General features: G+C 41.7%; 1 protein-coding gene across 4 annotated transcripts in view; it reads left to right on the top strand.

Moving 5' to 3' along the window:
• Nucleotides 1–19,868, top strand: part of P4HA1 (prolyl 4-hydroxylase subunit alpha 1) — a 57,656-nt gene extending 37,788 nt beyond the window's left edge. For 2 of the 4 annotated variants that reach the window (XM_040434830.1, XM_040434828.1), the window contains exons 10-15: nt 9,847–9,946; nt 12,764–12,817; nt 13,406–13,471; nt 15,660–15,728; nt 16,070–16,166; nt 17,039–19,868. In XM_040434830.1, coding sequence (XP_040290764.1) covers nt 9,847–9,946; nt 12,764–12,817; nt 13,406–13,471; nt 15,660–15,728; nt 16,070–16,166; nt 17,039–17,109 — 457 coding nt within the window. In that variant the 3' untranslated portion in view covers nt 17,110–19,868. Of the gene's footprint in view, nt 1–9,846; nt 9,947–12,648; nt 12,703–12,763; nt 12,818–13,405; nt 13,472–15,659; nt 15,729–16,069; nt 16,167–17,038 lie in introns of all 4 variants that reach the window. The other 2 variants (XM_040434831.1, XM_040434829.1) reach the window with 1 other exon arrangement.
• Nucleotides 19,869–20,988: the final 1,120 nt, after the last annotated feature.

Here is a 20,988-nt window from a genome sequence, read left to right as displayed (position 1 = left end):
CCACATCCACAGGGGCTTCTGGTCAAATTCTTTTTTGGTAAATCCGTCGCAAACGCGTTTTGGGGTGTAAGCCAACTACCGGTCCGATGCGTTCCACTGTGGAACGCATCAGGTACTTCCGGTTTGCTGTGCGTTCCAGCGTGGAATGCTGCTTGTATCCCCGATCACCTGCATGCTTGACATAGGTTTTATTTAGCAGGTTTGCCTGATTTGTAGAGAATATCTATGTACATACAGTTGTGTTCAAAATAATAGCAGTCAGACATCACTAACCTGATCAATCACTGTTTTTGGTAGAAATTATATTTCTACATGGCAAATAATTTACAAGCAGGTGTAGTAGAGTAATAGAAACCCAACAGTCATGACATGCATGCTGCTGATTCTCTGTATTTGAATCATTAATTGAAAGGTGCATGTTCAAAATAATAGCAGTGTGGAGTTCAGTGAGTGAGGTCATTCATTCTTTGAAAAACAGGTGGCAATTATTGCCCATATTTAAGGAAGGTAGGAAGGCAGCAAATGTTGTACATGCTGGTTACAGTGCATTTCTCTCTGAAATTCTGAGGAAAATGGGTCGTTCCAGACATTGTTCAGAAGAACAGTGTACATTGATTAAAAAGTTGATTGGAGAGGGGAAAACATATAATGAAGTGTAGAAAATTATAGGCTGCTCAGCTAAAATGATCGCAAATGCTTTAAAATGGCAACCAAAACCTGAAAGACATGGACGAAAGCGAAAAACTACCATTCAAATGGATATAAGAATAGCCAAAATGGCAAGGACTCGGCCAACAATCAGCACCAGGAAGATCAAAGAATGTCTAAAGTTACCTGTGAGTACTGTGACAATTAGAAGACTCCTATGTGAAGCCAAGCTATCCGCAAGAAGCCCCCACAAAGTCCCACTGTTGAAAAAAAAAAGACGTGCTGAAGAGGTTACAATTTGCCAAAGGGCACATTGACTGGTCTAAAGAGACATTTTGTGGACTGATGAAAGTAAGATTGTTCTTTTTGGGTCTAGTGGCCGGAGACAGTTTGTCAGACGACCCCCAAACACTGAATTCAAGCCACAGTACACTGTGAAGACAGTGAAGCATGGTGGCGCAAGCATCATGATATGGGAATGTTGGTCCTATTTATCGCATACCAGGGATCATGGATCAGTTTGAATACATCAGAATACTTGACGAGATCATGTTGCCTTAAGAGGAAATGGGTGTTCCAACAAGACAACGACCCCAAACACACCAGTAAACGTGCAACATATTGGTTCCAGACCAACAAGATTGACGTTATGGAGTGGTCAGCCCAATCCCCGGATCTTAATCCAATAAAAAACTTGTGGGTGAAATAAAAAAAATGCAGTTTCTCAGGGAAAACCAAGAAATAGAGAAGAACTGTGGAATGTAGTCCAATCATCCTGGGCTGGAACACCTGTTCACAGGTGCCAGAAGTTGGTTGACTCCATGCAACACAGATGTACAGCAGTTCTCAGAAACCGTGGTTAGACAACTAAATATTAGTTACGTGATTCAAAGGAAAGCAAAATCTTCAAATATTTTTCAGTTTATATAGTGAATGTTTGAGTTTGTAAAGAAGAATACAAACACTGCTATTTTTGAACAGTCTAATATTCACATTTCTTATTTTTTTTTTAATTTAATTTAGAGGAACACAAATGTGATATATTTTTCTTCATCTCTTGATTTGGAATAGAAAGTGTAGTGTTCCCAATGCATTTGTGTGTATGGAAATAAACGCTATTAGAAGGATTTTGAGCTTTATTCACTTTTTTAAACATACTGATATTTTGAACACAACTGTAAATGTCTATGCACAAAAGATATATCCACATCTATCCTGAGGACATGCATATATATTATATTGGAAAAGGATTTTTACAATGATTTATTTTTTTTTTCAAGGAATTTTGGTCAGTGGTATAAAAAAAAATTGTGCAATACTCATATGGCATTAATTAGGAGAAATAAATAGTAATGGAGTGATACTTAAAAACGCCTTAAGGACCAAAAGAGATCATGATATAAGGGGGGGGGGGGGGGAGTAGTCATAATCAGAAGATCTTAAAAGCTTAATAAAAAATCTTATAAACAAGGTAATGGTCATGATATGGAGTCCTATAGTAAAAGTAATGGTAAATATATAGGATGATTAAATGATAACTAATAAAAAAAAAATTGCCGAAGGTACAAGACAATTATGAAAGAGCATATAAAAAAATACAAAAGTATTAAAAAAATACAAAAAAAAAGTATACAAAGGTAAAATACATCTAATATAAAAGGTAATAGCAGCACAAGTCGGATAGGTAGGTAGCTCAATAGTTAACATATTCGAGTGATTCATTTAGGCCATACGGTGTAAGGGTGTTTAATTGATAAATCCAAAACATCTCCTTTCTGCAGAGCTGTTGGAAGGAGAAGTATACATATTCGCGAGGGGTCACTTTGAGACCGGCTGAATTCCCATCGTATGGCGCGACACACTATGGGTGGTGATTTTCCTGCTTATGTTAGAATAGTGCTCATTCATTCGCTCTGAGCGTTTGTGTTGTATGGCCTATATAGTAAAGGTTACAGGGACATTGTAATAAGTATATTATGTTCGTGCTGCCACACGTCAGATGGTGTTGAAAATGGATTTTGTTTGAGATGTGGTAATTAAACCTCCGCAGTGGCACAAGTGATCATCTTGCAACAGTTACATTTACGTGCCCCACATTTGAAAGAACCCTTCTCTTTTGTCTCCTTGTGGGGCTTTGTTAGGGTAGAGTTGTTTTTAGGGCATGACGGGGCCAGCATATTTTTTTTTATAGTTTTGGCCCTACGAAATGTTAAATTGGGTTGTCTGGGGATATCTTTTAGTAGGACCGGCCAATGTCTAGTTAGGATTTGTCGGATCAATTTGTGTTTGCGGTTGTATCTGGTTATTAAACAAAGTCTGAATGGATGTGGAGAAGTTTTTGGACTAGTCTTTTGTTTTAGGCTTTCTTTTTGGTTCTCTTTGAGGACCTTCTTTTTTGATTCTTTTATGAGCTGGGGGATATCCTTTCTCGAAAAACCTAGTCCTCAGGAGTTCTATTCTCACATGACAGTATCATCTGAGCAATTTCGTCTGATTCTTTTCATTTGACTAAATGGTATATTGGTTTTCCATTTATGATGGTGGCAGCTTTTAAAGTCTAAATAGCTGTTGGCATCAACTGTTTTACAATGTGTTTTAGTAGAGATTTGAATGTTGATTCTACTAAGGTGAAGGTCTAGGAAAATGGCTTCCCTAGGGTGGGATTCCAAGGTGAAACTCAGATTCCTGTCATTAGCATTAACTGTCCGTATAAAAGATTCCAATTCATTTGCCTTCCCATTCCATATTAATATGATGTCGTCAATGTATCTCTTATAGAAGACGATATTAGGGTGGCTGAATAAGCCTATATATTTCTCAAACGAGCCCATTAGAAAATTTGCATATGATGGGGCAAATTTTGTGCCAATCGCCGTTCCTTTCTCCTGTATAAAGATTATGGGCCAGATTTATCATTAGCTCAAGTCAGAATAATGGAGTGAAAGTTGCAAATTTTTGCGCAATCGCTTAAACTGCGCATAAATTTTGCGACTTTTTACTGCTCTGCACTATGCTCGCCAGTTTTCAGAAAGTGGGCGTGTTTTCTTTTGTAAATAAATCTCTAGACAGATTTACTATTGCGACTATTTAAAAAGTTAAAATAAAATGCGCAATTTCACTCCAGTGAGGACCATGCTTATTTTATGAGACTTTTTAATAGAACATGTGACTTTTTTGTAAAGACGTGTGACCTTTTCGTAAAGATGTGCGACTTTTGTAAAGCTGCTTACTGACGGATAAACTACTACCGTCGAACCACATTTATTACAGTCTTAAAGGGCCGATCATAAATCTGACTTGGCTAAAACTGACTTTAGCCACATGTGAAAGTGGAGTGAGCGGTCAGAGTAATGATAAATCTGGCCCTATGTCTTTATATGAAAAGTAGTTGTGTTGCAGAATAAAATAAATGGATTTCAGAATGAAATCCCTTTGTGTTTGTGGCATAGAGGTGTCAGCATCTATATATTCCTTGACTGCTTTGATGCCTAGTGAGTGTATTATATTACTGTAAAGTAATGGTACGTCTAAGGTTGCCCACAAGAAGTTCTCTTGCCAGTCTATATTTTCCAGAGTGTTAATGAGGTGTGATGAATCTCTAAGGTAAGATGGTAATGTATTGACGTATCTTTGAAGGATTCCATCAATGTATTCAGACAGATTTGAGGTGAGGAAGTCTATCCCGGATATTATGGGTTGTCCAGGCGGATTAACAAGGGACTTATGTATTTTTGGTAAAAAATAGAATCAAGCTGTGGTGGGGTGGAGGACTTTCAAGAAGGTTTTTCTTTCTGGTCGAGGACGCCCGTTTGGAATCCCAGATCTATCCATTCATAAAGTAGTTTTTTGTATTCTCTTGTGGGATCATTTTTAAGTGGTCTGTAGTATTCAGTGTCTGAAAGTGTTCTTACAGATTCAGCCTCATAATAGCTGGTGTCCATGATGACTATACCTCCGCCCTTGTCGGCATTTTTAATCACTATATCTGTTTTTGTTTTTTAGGGCCTTTGCCAGGTCTGGATTTAGGTAATTGGGTTCTGGAGTATAGATAGCTTTTCTTTTTTTTTTATTGGTTGAAGGATTATGGGGGTCGAGAGTGGAAAAGGCATCTTTTAGGTCTCCCATTACCATATTGTAATAACTCTCAATGTGGGGGCCTCTACTTTCCAAAGGGTAAAAGGATGACTTATTCTTTATTGTTGGTTTGATAGCAGTAACTGTATCCATGGGGTTTAGTATGGATCCGTTTGGTTTGAGGTCAGCCGCTGGAGTTGTAATGGCTGACTCTTCAATTAAAGGGTTTCTGTCATGAGAAATAACGTTATGTAGCTGACTGACATTAGCGATGTGCTAATGTCAGCAGTACATAAAAGTATGCTTTATAACTACCTGCGTGCCACCGTGCTCTTAAAATATGCTAATGAGCCTCTAGGTGATACTGGAGCGTTGTTTCAGCACCTAGAGGCTGTCTACTCACCCTTTGGCACACCCAGGTCCCATTGATTAACTGTCGAGTTCTCCTCATCGTCATGTAAATCCCGCGTTTGGCTGTCTTGTTTAGTATTCGGCGCAGGCGCGAGTCAAGGACGCGCTCCTGCTGCTGGCTTCCTTCCTTCGGCGCAGGCGCAGTGAGGAAGCGGGCAGCAGGGGCGCGTCCTTCACTCACTGCATGAATACTAAACAGGATGGCGCAGGTGCGGGATTTACGTGACGATGAGGAGAACTCGACAGTCAATCAACGGGACCTGGGCGTGCCAAAGGGTGAGTAGACAGAGCCTCTAGGTTCTGAAGCAATGCCCCAGTACCACCTAGAGGCTCATTAGCATATTTTAAGTCTTTATTTTAAGAGCACGGCGGCAGGCAGGGAGTTATAAAGCATACTGTTATGTACTGCTGACATTGGCACATCGCTAATGTCAGTCAGCTACATAACGTTATTTCTGATGACAGAAAACCTTTAATTGATTGTCCGGATGGGGGGTCTTAAGGGAATTTTTTATACTAAAATGACGTTGACGTGTCAGTTTTCTAATGAATTAAGATCTATTGCCTTTGTCCTTAAGTAGTTTTTAAGTATTACTATTTATTTCTCCTTATTAATGACATATGAATATTGTTTTAGACGTATATACACAATTATTTTTTATACCACTGACTAAATATCCTTGAAAAAAATCATTGTAAAAATCCTTTTCCAATATATATGTATATCCTCAGGATAGATGTGGATATATCTTTTTGTGCATATACATTTATGTACATAGATATTCTCTACAAATCAGGTTTTATTCAGCAGGTTTGCCTATGTCAAGCACACAGGTGACCGGAGATACTAGCAGCGCTCCACACTGGAACGCACAGCAAACCGGAAGTACCCGATGCTTTTCACAGTGGAACGCATCGGACCGGTAGTTGGCACCTGGTCATGCGCATGACCGGAAAAAGCATGATGCGTAGCCCTGTCCCTTTTGGCTGGCTTTTTGACCACAAAACCTCATTTAAACAAGGTATGTACACTTTGTCGTCATTTATTCTCATGTATGATGCTCCTGAAAAAGGGGTTTGTATGCTTAAACCCCGAAACGCGTTGAGCCGGATTTACCAATAAAAAATTTCATCAGAAATTCCTGTGGACGTGGCTGCCTTCAATTTCTACCAATCTACAAGTGATCCAGGCAAGGGGGGTTTTGGGGTTTCCTGGTGTCTTGAGCTTATCCAGGAAACCACCCTCTTGTGAAGTGAGTAAAGCTCATACTTACTTTCATAATTTTTATTCTATTACCTTTTATTTGATGCTTGGCAAGTTCAGATATCTATTTATCTAAATACTGGACCTTGTTAATCCCCACTGTGCCTTATTGTATACTTTACTATATACAAATAGAAGGGATTACTAACCCTGGTGTACAGCTAGGGTCTATTTTTCCAGTATTCTACCCTTCTAAAGTGGCACTGACACACTGCTCCTCTCCATCTTAGGTATCTGGTACTTTTATTTGGGAGGAAAAAAAAACTGCTTTGCCCTTTGGGTCCACTCCTGAACCCATCGGACACTTTTTACTGCACCTGCTTCACACGCTGATTGTTATCCACGTAGTCTATCCCATTAGCAGCCTATCCCTTCCTACTGTCTACTAGCGATCTACTCCTCCTTCTTAACTCACCCGTTTATTGGGTAAATCTTTAGTCAACCCACCAACAAACACTCCTAATCCACTGGTGCCTCTAGTTCATCCTATCTTTTTGGATACTTTTTCCTCAAGATTTGATCAACCCTCAGTTTTACTCTTTACATATATGCAAGGCATATAGGCCAGTTTTTTTGTGAGCCCGAACTTCCCTAAATTTCCACCAGGATTACAATTTACAAAATTTTCCCAGTGGCCCATTCAAAAGACTGACAATGTATCACCCATCTTTCTTTAAAATGTAGTCGACTTGGCAACATAGCTAGGGCTTATTTAATTCTCCCCTCCTTTTTTTTAAAGCACTTCTGGTTCACATTTGTCTGAGTTGATAAAGAGGGTTCCACTCACTGAATGTGACAGTCATTCACATCCACCCATAGAATTTTAATGTCTTTGTTCTATAAAGTGGTATGTGTGTGTGTGTGTATGTGTATGTATATGTGTATGTATATGTGTGTATATATATATATATATATATATATATATATATATATATATATATATAAAAATCCGGAAAAAAGAGCGGCACTCCAAAAAATAAATAAAAGCAAGTGAACCTTTATTCACCCCAGTGGTGCAATGTTTCGGCTCTGGTCACGAGCCTTCCTCAAGCGCTTGAGGAAGGCTCGTGACCAGAGCCGAAACGTTGCACCACTGGGGTGAATAAAGGTTCACTTGCTTTTATTTATTTTTTGGAGTGCCGCTCTTTTTTCCGGATTTATTCATCGGGGACACCAGTCTATTCCCCTTGGGACGTGCACCCGCAATTTCTCTCTGTAGCCAGTGCCGCCATTTATTTATATATATATATATATATATATGCAGTCAACCAATGGGAACCTTAATTGTTTACATCCAGTGGATAAAAACCTGCCCCCATCAGGGGATTGGTACACAGCTTGTTACATGGATGAGCTCTGATGTTGTATTTTAGCATTTTAGGCCTAATGAGTTAAAGGTTTCTGTCATGAGAAATAACGTTATGTTGCTGACTGACATTAGTGATGTCAGCAGTACATAACCGTATGCTTTATAACTCCCTGCCGCCGTGCTCTTAAAAAAAAAAAAAGACTTAAAATATGCTAATGAGCCTTTAGGTGCTATAGCCTTTAGGTGCTATTAGGGCGTTGCTTCAGCACCTAGAGGCTCGGTCTACATACCCCTGGGCACGCCCAGGTCCAGTTGATTTGACTTTCGATTTCTCCTCAGTGTCCTGTAAATCCCGTGCCGTCTTTTTTTAGTATTTGGCGCAGTGAGGGAAGGACGTGCTCCTGCTGCCGGCTTCCTTCCTTTGGCGAGGAGAACTCGAAGGTCAATCAACTGGACCTGGGCGTGCCAAAGGGTGTGTAGACCGAGCCTCTAGGTGCTGAAGCAACGCCCTAGCACCTAGAGGCTCATTAGCATATTTAAAAGTATTTTAATAGAACGGCGGCAGGCAGGGAGTTATAAAACACACTGTTATGTACTGCTGACATTAGCACATTGCTAATGTCAGTCAGCTACATAACGTTATTTCTCATGACAGAAACCCTTTAAGCACCTCTGTAAACGGCGAAGGTTCCCGTCATGGCATGCGAAGCAATGCAAGTCAATGGGGACGGATCAGTTTTCTCTGACACAATAGACTTGACTTTCAATGGAGTTCATGACGGATCTGTCTTGGCTATGTTAAAGATAGTACAACCGGATCTGTTCATAACTGATGCAGATGGTTGTATTATCTGTAACAAAAGCGTTTTTGCTGCACCCTGCCATTTCCAGCAAAAACACTAGTGTGAATGGAGCCTTACTGGGGGGGGGGGGGGGGGTTTCACAGTAGACACGCCCCCAGGTCCTCTTTAACACATCTTTCACACGTCAGTGAATCAGGGGCGTATGCCGTCTGTGATCTCTACGGACAGCACACGTATACATTGCCTTTAATGTGTGTATTCACACATCAGCGGTTTTCCACGGAACAATGGGTTTGTGGTGACACCAGGGTAGTACGCCGCATTTGTGTCCAGTGATTACGGATCCCTCACACTCATAATAGTCTACAGGTCCCCAACATGGATGTGCTCTGGAAATATTCAGCCTAGCAGTGAGCAAAAAAAACCGGCACTCTGATCCCACACCGACATCTTCACGGATGAACCACTGACTGTCTTGTCACAGATGTGGTCACCGACACGGACATATGTATGAGGCCAAAAGCCAGGACTACCCGTTGCGTCCAAACCACAGAAGCATTGAATTTCTTGCCACATTTTTCCACAATCACGGCAGAAACGCAACTTTTTGCCATGATTACAGAAGACGCACCCATGGGCACATCATGTAGGCACAGCCTAAATGATTGCATGTAGAGATCTTTACAACGACACCAAATTGATACAGAATATAAATTGCAGAAAACCTGCAGTATATTACAGTACCAGCACTGTGGGTAAGAGTTCAACAAACCTCATCCATATGCTGCGGAAGAAAATTTGCTCAGACATTGACGTACAGTGCAGATTTTAAGTCCGTGACTCTTCTTTCTGCGGATTTTCTCATTTGCATGCGGTAAAATCTGTGGCAAATCCGCTACTGCTTTGGTGTGGACGTGCCCTAATAAAGTGATCTGGCATAAACTGAAACAACTGCATAAAAAGCTTCCTAATGACTAGCACTGTACGTTTTTTTGGAACCGCTCAAAATTATTATTGCGGGCTGACTGCTTATTAGAGGAGATTGGACCCTGAATTCTGTATTTCCCACATTTATGCAAGCAATACACTGTAGACCTCGAGAATCCCACGGTGCAGCCATGTGTTGCAGCAGGGCAATGGCTTTGCATAGCAATAGTTGGGTGATGTGGATGGACCTTCAAGTCCATATGTATGCGCAGCAGCAACGCTGACCTCTTGAAATGGCACTAAGGCACTAGCGCTGTGCATGTTAAATGACTGTGCTTAAAAGAGCTGTAAAACTTGTATGCACCTGACTAGAATAATAATCGGTGTCCCTGTTCTTCCTTTTACACCAGTGCTTGGCTGTCTAGCTACGAGGACCCTGTCATTGCTCGAATTAATGCAAGAATACAAGCATTAACAGGGCTAGATGTGTCCACTGCTGAAGAACTGCAGGTAGGTTGATGGAAAAGTTCAAAGGGACTTGCATAATGGAAAATAAACACAAAAAATACTAAATGTGTAAAAAAAAAAAAAAAAAGAAACCTAAGTATAAGCCAACAATTCAGCATTCTCTTGTGGCCTATGTAACTTTCCAGCAGCTGTTCAATCAGTTATTGCGCCCAGTTTTCCCTCTGTTGCGCAAGAAAAGCACATTCATACAAAGCTTTTAGAACTGCAGGTGTACAAACAAGATTCATACAAAATCAGAGGTTCCTACCTGTGCTTTAGTTTACCATTATATTCCTTAAAGGGAACCTGTCACAATGTTCCACTCTGTGGGCAACGTCTTATAGAGCAAGAGATGCTGAGGGACAAGATTCAGCAAAATTTGTCATTTATTTAAAACACAATTCTTGCCAGGATTAACCCTTCTACAAAAGTCATACTACCTGTCTGGGTTAATCCTGCTGCTTAAAATAATACCAGTCAAAATCAGTTGCAGCATTCCAGAGAGAAAAAGTCTTATTTGCTTTATGCAGCGAGGCGTGTGGCCAGCACCGGACAGCTGAGGTGCACTGAGGAAACAGGACCTACCCCTTGGTGCACTAAAGCCCTAATTTGCATAAATAATTTTTTTTCTTTGCTTTTGCCTCCCCGTATATATGGAGTGTCAGTTGAACATGCACGTTGCTGTTCCATTAGGCCCCTTTCACATGGGCGAGAATGCAGTGCGGGTGCAATGCGTGAGGTGAACGCATTGCACCCGCACTGAATCTGGACCCATTCACTCCAATGGGGCTGTGCACATGAGCGGTGATTTTCACGCATCACTTGTGCGTTGCGTGAAAATTGCAGCATGCTCTATTTTGTGCGTTTTTCACGCAACGCAGGCCCCATAGAAGTGAATGGGGCTGCGTGAAAATCGCAAGCATCTGCAAGCAAGTACGGATGCGGTGAGATTTTCACGCATTGTTGCTAGGAGACTATCGGGATGGGGACCCGATCTTTATTATTTTCCCTTATAACATGGTTATAAGGGAAAATAATAGCATTCTTAATACAGAATGCTAAGTAAATTGGGGATGGAGGTGTTCGCGCAGTCCGGCTCGTCTTTTCTTCTTCTTTGAGGACCTGGGAGGAAAAGGACCTTTGGTGACATCACTGTGCTCATCACATGGTCTATCACCATGGTGATGGACCATGTGACGGACCACGTGATGAGCACAGTGACGTCACTAAAGGTCCTTTTCCTCCCAGGTACTCAAGAAGAAAGAAGACAAGCCGGGCTGCGCGAACAAGTGGATGAGGTGAATTTAATTATTTTTTTACCCCTCCATCTCTAATTTACTTAGCATTCTGTATTAAGAATGCTATTATTTTCCCTTATAACCATTGTAGGGATTTGCTCTGGTAGGCAGGGTAAGCGGACGCAGTACAGAGGCAAGATAACGGTAGTAAAGCAAAAAGTTCAGTGTTTATTCACACCCAAGGAAAAACATAACACAAACACTTTGCAGAGTCCTGGTGTTAATTCACACCACAGGAATTCCTCGTGTTATTTCACACGGCCAAAGTCCACAGAACTCAAAACAAACACGTCACCTAGATATCCACAGCAGGCTTTAGGGCGCCTGGCTTCCAGCTGGTGGCTCTCATGCAGCTCCCAGAGACAGAGCCTTCACAGCTCCACTTTCACTTGGAGGAACATACCACCCCCAGCTGCTGGCTGGGTTTTTAAACCCCAGCCCAAGACCTGGCCTGGACGTGGGGAACAGCCACCCACCCTGCTCTTTGGCTGCTCCCAATAAGAACCGGCCCGGATCGGCTTTTCAGCCACACTAAGAATAAACCGTGTCAGCAAGCACTAGCTGCGGCTGACACCTAAAATAAACTGTTCTTATCTCATCGAGGCCAGGAACCTCGGTGACACGTACCTTCCGTCAATGACTGACCCTTGCGCCTACCTACACCATGTTATAAGGGAAAATAATAAAATCTACACAACACCTAACCCGAACTTCTGTGAAGAAGTCCAGGTTTGGGTCTGGGTACCAAATATGCCGATTAAAACTCTTTGCACTTGCGCACCCGCATCTTGTCCAGCCCTCACACACGACGTCCATGTGAAAGAGGCCTTAATCTCTGTAGACTGGTGCAGAGTGCAGCACTATGCAATATCTGGCAGTCCCATGTAGCAGCAGTGTGCCTGCTCAACAGTCACTACATTTATACGGAGAGACATAGGGCCGCTATTAAGACTGATCAGTGGGGGTCCAACTGCTGAGACCTTCACCAAACGCTTATCCCGTATCCCCAGGGGCGGAGCTATAGTGGGTGCAGAGGTAGCAGTGGCTACTGGGCCCAGGAGCCTGAGGGGGCCCAAAGATCCTTGTGCCGCATAAGAAGACACCAGTATTATAGAAAGTGCATGCTAGTCAAGTTACATCACTGGCTGGTGGGAAGGGGTTCGGTCAAGAATTTGGCATTGGGGGTGGAGGGAGGTATTTGTGCCGTTTCAATTTTTGCCTCTGGCCACAAAGCACTGAGGGAAGGGGGGTCCAAGCTGAAGTCTTGCACTAGGGCCCATGAGCCTTTTGCTACGCCTCTGCATATCCCCTATCAAGTTTAATACTTAACCCAAACCCTTTAAGGCCAAACGGATTCACGTCATCATTGTCTATCCACTCTCATTCCTCACTGTGTTCTTCTCATAGGTGGCCAACTATGGTGTTGGAGGCCAATATGAGCCCCACTTTGATTTTGGAAGGGTAAGTTTATCTTTTAAAGCACAGTTAAATATTCCCATGTGTTGTCTTTTATCTCTTTCAGGTGGCAAATTATGGCATGGGAGGACAATATGAACCCCACTTTGACTTTGCACGGGCAAGTAACGCTCTGGTCCTGCAAGCAGCACTTCCATCTGTGGGCTATAACTGCAGTAACGTGTTTATTTCCATTACCTGAGCCGAAGCTGATGGGACTGCTGTTTTCAGTGATGCCACCATACTTTTGTGTCAACAGAAATCTTACAATTGATGATTTAATCTGTCTCCGTACAACAATTAATAAAACCACCAAGAGAAAAATGAATAAGGAATACTCAAAATTACCAACAAGGCCCTTATGGATATTACCTTGGAAAAAATGAATTTGTAGTCCTTTGTTTTTCTTGATGAAACTCATGGTGGTTTTGTAGAATGGGATCAATACATCAGAATTGGACTGGGAGATCTATACCTGTTTTGAATGTAATACATTGATTTAATCCTTAACTTTTCTGAAAATGTTTGTCTGAGCATGTTTCTGGATCTTTGTAACCTGATTATAACACACTGACTGTAAAAAAAAAACTGATTTCGGTATATGGTGGAAGCTAAATTAACTTTCCATGATACAATGAATTAGTGCACATCGTCAGAACCCTTCTTAAAATGGCAGGGGAAATCTAACCTATTCTTGTGTGTTCCACAGAAAGATGAACCGGATGCTTTTAAAGAGCTTGGTACAGGCAACAGAATTGCCACTTGGTTGTTTTATGTAAGTTACTAGTCTCACCCATTATGCCACCATAGGCCTCATCTGTATATGAGCAGAGTGTTAAGTCAGACCATTTATTCACCCCATTCTTCTAAGGTGTCAAAATTGTTTAAGGCTTACCGATCATTTTTGCAAACTTCTGACATGTCGTAGTGACATGTCAGAACTTTTGATAGGTGGAGGTTTCAGTGCTCATCCCCAACGATCACTGAAAAAAAGGGGCAGAAATGCTCAGCTGAGCACTGGGCACCTTTATTTCTGTTTGTCTCCTCTGAATGCCAGGCATGCAGAGTACGGATTCATGCCTTTGGTTGACCGGACATGTCAGAAGTTTGTAAAAATGATAGCTACCTTTTTAAAGAATTGGTATCTTAGATAAAGATACCATGCACATACTGTAGGAATCTGTGTGGAAATATTGTACATGAAAGTGTATACTTCAACCCACACCTCACGGATATTTGTTCAAAAGTTGTCGTGGTTTTTTTTTTTTTGTTTCATTCTTTGGACTTTTTCTTTTTGAAATTTTTCAACAAATCGCTTTGTTGGTTGCTCCTCTCGTCTCTTAGTAGTGGCAGGGCATTATCGAAAGGCAGTACATAAATCTCTCTATTGTATGCTGGCTTGTTTTTTGGGGGAATAATTTATACAGTCATCATCCACTGGCTTATCTAATGTGTATGGCCAGCTAAAGATGTCTGGATGAACCCTTGTTTGTGTAGTTAATACTCTGACAAAAAGTAGCCAGGTGTCTGAGCCAGGTTTTTAAAGGGGTGTTCTGTTACGCTGGGATCATACGCTGTGGATAGGGGATAACTTAATGTAATCTGAATACCCCTTTAAGTTAGGTCCCACCAAAGACCTGTTGTAATGCTAGATCCACACAACCTGATTCAGGAGCAATTGCTCCACAAAGCAGCAAACACATTACAACTAGATTTTTTTTTTTTTTTTATTTGCCAGAAATAGAGAGCTCATCTTAAGGAGCTTAGCAGACTGATATATATTTTTGTGGGAAAAGATTCAGTAAAACTTGTAATTTATGTCTCTGCTATTTCTGACTTCAGTTATATACGGGGTGGTTGGTTTATCAGTGATTGATGGCATTGTCTGTGTATATACAGAGATGGCTGTCAGTCACTGGGATCAGTACACGGGGACTACTGATCTCTGAAAGAGCAGAGGTTTAAATTTATAAATTAAAACTTTTACTAAATCCTTTCCTTTTAAAACTAAATCAATCTGCTCAGCATCTTCTGCTCTGTAGCATGCTGCCTGTAGATTAGGCCTGAAAACAATTAGAAACATAAATGTACTAGCTGAAGGACCTGGCTTCGCTCGGGTATATTTAATCTATTTCATTTAATGTTTGTGTGTGTGTCGTTAAGATATCAACAGTATCCACTATAGCAGTGACATCTACAGCACCCTGCCCCTTAACACTGACCACCCCCCACGGCGCCCCGTCCCTTAAAATGGGACCTTCACAGCAGCCCACCCCCTTAAAGGGATTCTGTCACCAGATTTAAAGGGGTTCTGCAGTTTGTTTAAACTGATCTATCCTCTGGATAGATCATCAGCATCTGATCGGCGGGGGTCCCAGGTGTCGGACCCCCGCCGATCAGATGCTGATCTATCCAGAATTAACCCTATTAAGCTAGCTGACATTAGCGATGTGCTAATGTCAGATAAACCTAACTAGCCTATTTCTACTTTTATCTATGCCCCCGTTACACCAGAAATCTAACTTTTATTATATGCTAATTAGCCTCTAGGAGCAGAGGGGGCGTTGTTCCTGCTCCTAGAGGCTCCGTTCTCCCACCTTTGTCGCCTCCCTCCAAGTCCTGATTGACAGGGGTAGGCAGCGCTCGCATCTTTCTTCCAGCCCTGTGCTCTGGTGAAATCTCGCGCCGTTCAAATCTCGCACCGCAGGCGCGGTGAGGGAAAGACGCTCGCAGACTGCCAGCTTCCTCACGGGAGCATAGATAAAAGTAGGAATAAGCTTTATATATTAGATCTCTGGTAACTGACTGGTAGCTGTTATGCCTTACTACTCTGTGTGGACATACATATGTGTAGTCCCCCCAGATATAAAGGTTTAGTTTTACAGCTGGAAATGTTATCAGAACATGGAAATTAATGCCTGTCTATAAAATGCACAAAAAAATTTAATATTTGACTTTTACAGATGAGTGATGTGCCAGCAGGTGGCGCTACAGTCTTTCCAGAAGTAGGAGCTGCTGTATACCCTAAAAAGGTATCGTGCTGTAATGCTGGTGTATGTCTCTAAATTTCACTTCGTCCTTTCATCATACTGAAGTCAAGGTGTTATCCATCACATGGATTGCAGCACACATTACAGATGTTACATACTTTAAGCAATCTAGCATGTCAGTCGGTTTTCTGTTATTGTGGCTATTTCTCCACCGCTGACAAGCAAAAAGCGATCAATGTATTTTCTCATTGCATGGTCTCATGCAGGCTTGACAAAAATGATAAAATAGGCAATAATTGTATTTTAAGGCATTTTGGTCAATCCCAAAAATATATATTTTTTTTAATAAAATTAATCTTGCTGGTAAATGTGTCTTTTTGCAGGGAACAGCAGTTTTTTGGTATAATCTCTTTGAAAGTGGAGAAGGAGATTACAGTACAAGGCACGCAGCATGTCCTGTTTTAGTTGGCAGCAAATGGGGTGAGTATGGTAGCCATTTGTCTAAGGCTTTGTATTTCTGATGTTCTGCTGTGTTATAGGAGGTTTGTTGGGTTTCCATCATGGAGCCGGGCTCTCACCACACAGAATGGTGCAGTGTACTGCACTATTTTGTGGGTCAGTTTTAATTAAGTTTGTGATGGAGGCCCCTCGAATGCAGATGTGATATCACCTAAGACTAGTTGCACACTAGCGTTTACTGTTCCAGCATGCTGTTGCGGCCGGGAACAGCCTGCCGGATGCTGCATTGCCGGCACTGCTTTCCGGTCCCATTAACTGTAATGGGGTTCGGGAGTGATCTGAGAAACGGCCGGACAAATAGCAGTTTTTGTCTGTCCGATTCCTGACATTCTATGCTGGAACAACCTGCTGGAAGGCTGTGCCAGCAGTGTGAGGGTTGTTTCACACAAGCGAGTCTATTGCGGGAATGGTGTCTCGTGTGTCCGAGATCCTCCGTTCTGGACATAGCTTGTCTTGCAGGAGAGCTCTGGGCATCATCATGATTTATAATGCTGTGTGCTTCTGCTTGACCTTCCTACTATAATCCTATAGAAGTAAGGTCAAGCAGGCGCACATAGCATTATAAATCATAATCCAAGTCCAGAGTTGAGGAACACACTCGCACACGGAGCGTAATTCCTGCAATGGACTCGCTCGTGTGAGACCGTCCTAACACTGCTGCAGAGTAGGGTGTTGATGGACTGTTGCCGATGTGTTGTGGCCCCAGTGGCCAAAATGAAGATATATTTTACTTTATCTGCTGCCAAAAAGTAGTTTAAAATTTTAAATTAAAAATGTGATAAAAAAATATAAGATTTTTGATTAATAGCTTCTATCCGCGTCTTTTATTGCAGTGTCAAATAAATGGATCCACGAACGGGGTCAGGAATTCCGAAGGCCGTGTAAATTGTCTGAATTGGAATGATCCAAGCCTTTGTTATGTGAAAAAGGGACACCTCACAGCCACAAAGCTTTTCAGACTGCATTGCCCAGTTTGCTAGCAATGAACTAGAAAGCCGTAGTCACAGAAATCTCTGGGAAAGAATCATTTGTGGAGGACTCTATTCATTCTTCATATTCATCCTTTTAAGGTGGCAAATCTGCACAAATTGTTAGTATGCATAGATTAAAACTGGAGCCACACAACACAAATCCGACAGAGGGCCAGTGTTAACATCGCCGCTTTGCTTTGGGGATCCAAGTAGAAAAAAATAAACATACTGAAATATATGTATGTTTATTGACCACCTGTTTGGTGCAAGGCTTTCAGTTCTCGCTTTTCTTTTAGAAATTACTGCATAAAATCTTCTTTCAAATATTTGATTTTTGTTCATAAATGTGACAGTTAAGGGGTTTTTCCCATAATCATTTATCCCTAGGGTAGGCAATAAATGTATAGTTACTGTGGGTCCAAATGCTGGAGGCCCCACCCATCAGGAGAACAGAGGTCCCAGTGGCTGGACCCTCACTGATAATACATCCTCTGGATGGGATAGAAATGTTTATAGGAAAACTCCTGTATATGTAGACTTACCTCACATGCCCAAATTCAGGGAAAACCGTAATTATTTTTGTCTCCTAATATCATGATGACTGCATAGCCTGAAATCAAGTAATATTGAGAAGTTTAATTTGGGAAGAGTACACACAAAAAGGAAAGGCTCAATAACATTTCAGTCGAATTGAAAATGATTTGCTTTTCCCTGAAAACTTCAAAGTATATGTTAGATGCCCCATGGCTTGGCCATAGCCAACATTCAAGGTGAAACCAACTGGTCATGCACAATTTAACCCCAGGTCCGCATTATTGCTGTGATTGTGTGGGTACGGATGTGGTGAACTTATATTGGGACAGAAGTGACGAAAGTAGAGAACTTTTTTAATGTTTTTTTTTTTTTTGCCTTAACACATAGTTGGGCCCAGATGTTAGTTTGTGCAGCTAAGGCTCTGTTCACATCTGTGTTGTGGCTTTTCTTTATAACAGGAGCCACAGGGCAGTTGCTCCACAGTCCCAATTGATATATAGTAGGGTATGTCAGGTTCAGCCTAGGTGTCCATTGTTTTGATGAGAATAAGGGCAGGTTCAGACTAGTGTCCACCGCGGGAAACGTGCTCCAAGTGGGAGCTTGATTTCCTAGACTGGACACTTCTCCTGTGACAGGATTGCACAGCATTATAATGCTGTGTAATGCTTTGTCTCTCTGCCCAACCTCAACTGTAATGATTAGTACTCACATAATGCTGTCAGTACAAAGTCATTACAGCGAAGGTCGAGCAGAGACGCACAGCATTATAAAGGGAAATGACGCCCCCACATGGAGCATGCTTCACGCAATGGACCCATGCATCTGAAATTGGCCTAATGCTGCTGCATACACCAGTGTTGTTCCCAAAAAAAAACCAGTATCTGCAATAGAGGCTCGTAATGGATCTTCTTAACAGATGTGAGCAGAGCATTAAAGGGGTTGTCCATGTGTTTTTGTGTTTTTTTGTTTTTTTTTGTTTTGTTTTTTTTACTTCTGCCCTAGCCATCAGGTACTGTGGAGAAATCCATACTCATCTGGTTCCTGCCATTTAGTTCTTGCTCAGCAGTAACGTGTCCCTGAGCTGCGACATACGGCTTGGCAGGAAGTCACTGCTAAGGCCAGTCCTTGACTGCAACAGTGCATCTGACCCTGTCCGTGTAGAAAGTTATCAGACAAGGAGCTGAAATCCAGTGAAGACAGCCGGGGAGCAGGTGAGTATGTATCTCTCCATACGTCCTGCTGGCTTAGGAGGCAGATTTAAAATAAATCCCTGGACAACCCCTTTAAATCTGGACTGGATGCTTTGTGTGAACCCAGCCTTAAAGATGTGAGCATTGTGTTGGCACAGGCATGTCATTCATTATACTTGTGGATTATTTCTCATCTGGATAGCTAGATAATGTTCAATATCTTACATAATGAATATTTTCTTGATGTAACTGTTCCTTTTCTTAATGGTTGGTTTACTGGAAGCGTTATAGTTCCTGTGCAGCAGGAGAACAAAAGCTAGTAAATGTGAATTGTGCATTCCATTATGGTGCTGCTCAACGTTTAGGTGCCAAAGGTATCCCGTTCTCATTTTATGTACCCTAGTCTAATACCCGAATATGAAGAAGTTGAATGGCATAATACGGCTGACCTATCAGTACTGGCAGTGGCTAAAACTGCAGAAATCAGATTTTTTTTACAATGCCTCTAATCTGCTAAAGAGCCCCCTCTCAGCTGGCATTGCTGTGAATGTTTCATGAAATGCACACATTACTGTGGTTACTGGCTTTTGTTCTGTGACAAGTCCGTGCCTTAGCTTTCCATATACCAGCCCAAGGACCAGTGCTAATATTGTGCCAACAGGAAAAGTTTAATCGTTTTCTCCCATGCCAGTTTACCTCCCATGTGGTCTTTTCTTAGGTGATGCAGTAATGTTCTGGTAATTTTTTTGTATGTCAAAATCTATTTTTGTGGCAAACTTGATCTATTTATAACCCTTTTTAAATGATCTTTTTGTACATGTCCGTGGGGTCCAGGAATGTGAAGTATCTGTAGTAAGATAACTCGATGCATGAACAGGTTTGATAAATGCTTCACTCTGTTCGAACAGTGATCTTTGTATTATTGTGCATTACATCCTTCCCCTAAATACATTTCTCAAAAAAAAAAAGTCTTGTGCTTTCTTTAAAATATTTCAGATGGGCCTCCGATTTACAATCCATCAGTTATGCCATTCGTTAGTATCATCTGCCTTAAAAGCCCCTTCTGTTCCCTACAGTGATTAGTGCAGAGGTAAAGATGCTATAGCAGTCCCTAGTACAGGGTGGCCCACGAAAAAGTAGCCCGCCTTCAATATCTCCACATCAAACTGCCTAATAGTAAATCAGTCTTAGTTGTCCATAGCAACCAATCGGAGTGCTACTTTCATTTTTTCAGAGCCCTGTAAGAACTGAAAGCTGAGCTCTGATTGGTTGCTATGATTCGGTCTATTGTGTCAGAAAGATGGTGTTCTTCCCTGGAACAGCGAATAGTGATTGTGATGTGCAATGGAGATCGATTAAAGACATGCAATAGACCTTTGCTGACAAGTACCCAGGGAAAAAAAACAGCTAAACGTATTCAGTCTTGGTCAGATATGGCATCAAACTGGCTCTGTTGCAAACACGAAGAAACAGAGGCCTCCATCGGATCAGGACGGCTGAAGTCGTGCATGAAATTCAGCAGCGGATTGCAAGTAGCCACCAAAAATCAACTCTAAGACTGTCTCCGCAAGTTGGTGTGTCAGCAAGTGCTGAAATCTCAACCTGAAACCGCACCGAATAACGTGTGCAGGAACTGAGTCTGACAAAGCTAAACGTGGAAATTACTGGACTTGGTGACTATGAATGCTGATAGACATTTGGACCCATTGTTGTACTTCATGACGGATGAAGCTTGGTTTCATTTATCAGGTCACATAAATTCCCAGAATATGAGGTACTGGTCTGCTGAAAATACCCATTTGACTCACAAAACACCTTCACTACTAGAAAATAGTTGTTTGGTGCGCAATGTCAGGTACACGAGTAGTGGGCCCAATTTTCTTTAAATCAACTGTGAATACCGCAATTTAACTGGACATCTTTGAACAATTTTCCAACCAACTAACATCAGAGGAAAAAAATGTCCTGCTGTTTCCAACAAGACGGGGCAACATGACGCACCTCACTGGAACGGGTTCATGAACGGTTTACGGAGGAGCAAACTGTGAGCAAGGGGTTATGGCCACCATGTTCTTCAGACTTGTCCAC

This window comes from Bufo bufo, chromosome 6, assembly GCF_905171765.1.
Source record: "Bufo bufo chromosome 6, aBufBuf1.1, whole genome shotgun sequence".
NCBI lineage: Eukaryota > Metazoa > Chordata > Amphibia > Anura > Bufonidae > Bufo > Bufo bufo.
Note: the sequence above shows the minus strand (reverse complement) of the source record. Positions and strands in the feature narration are given on the sequence as shown.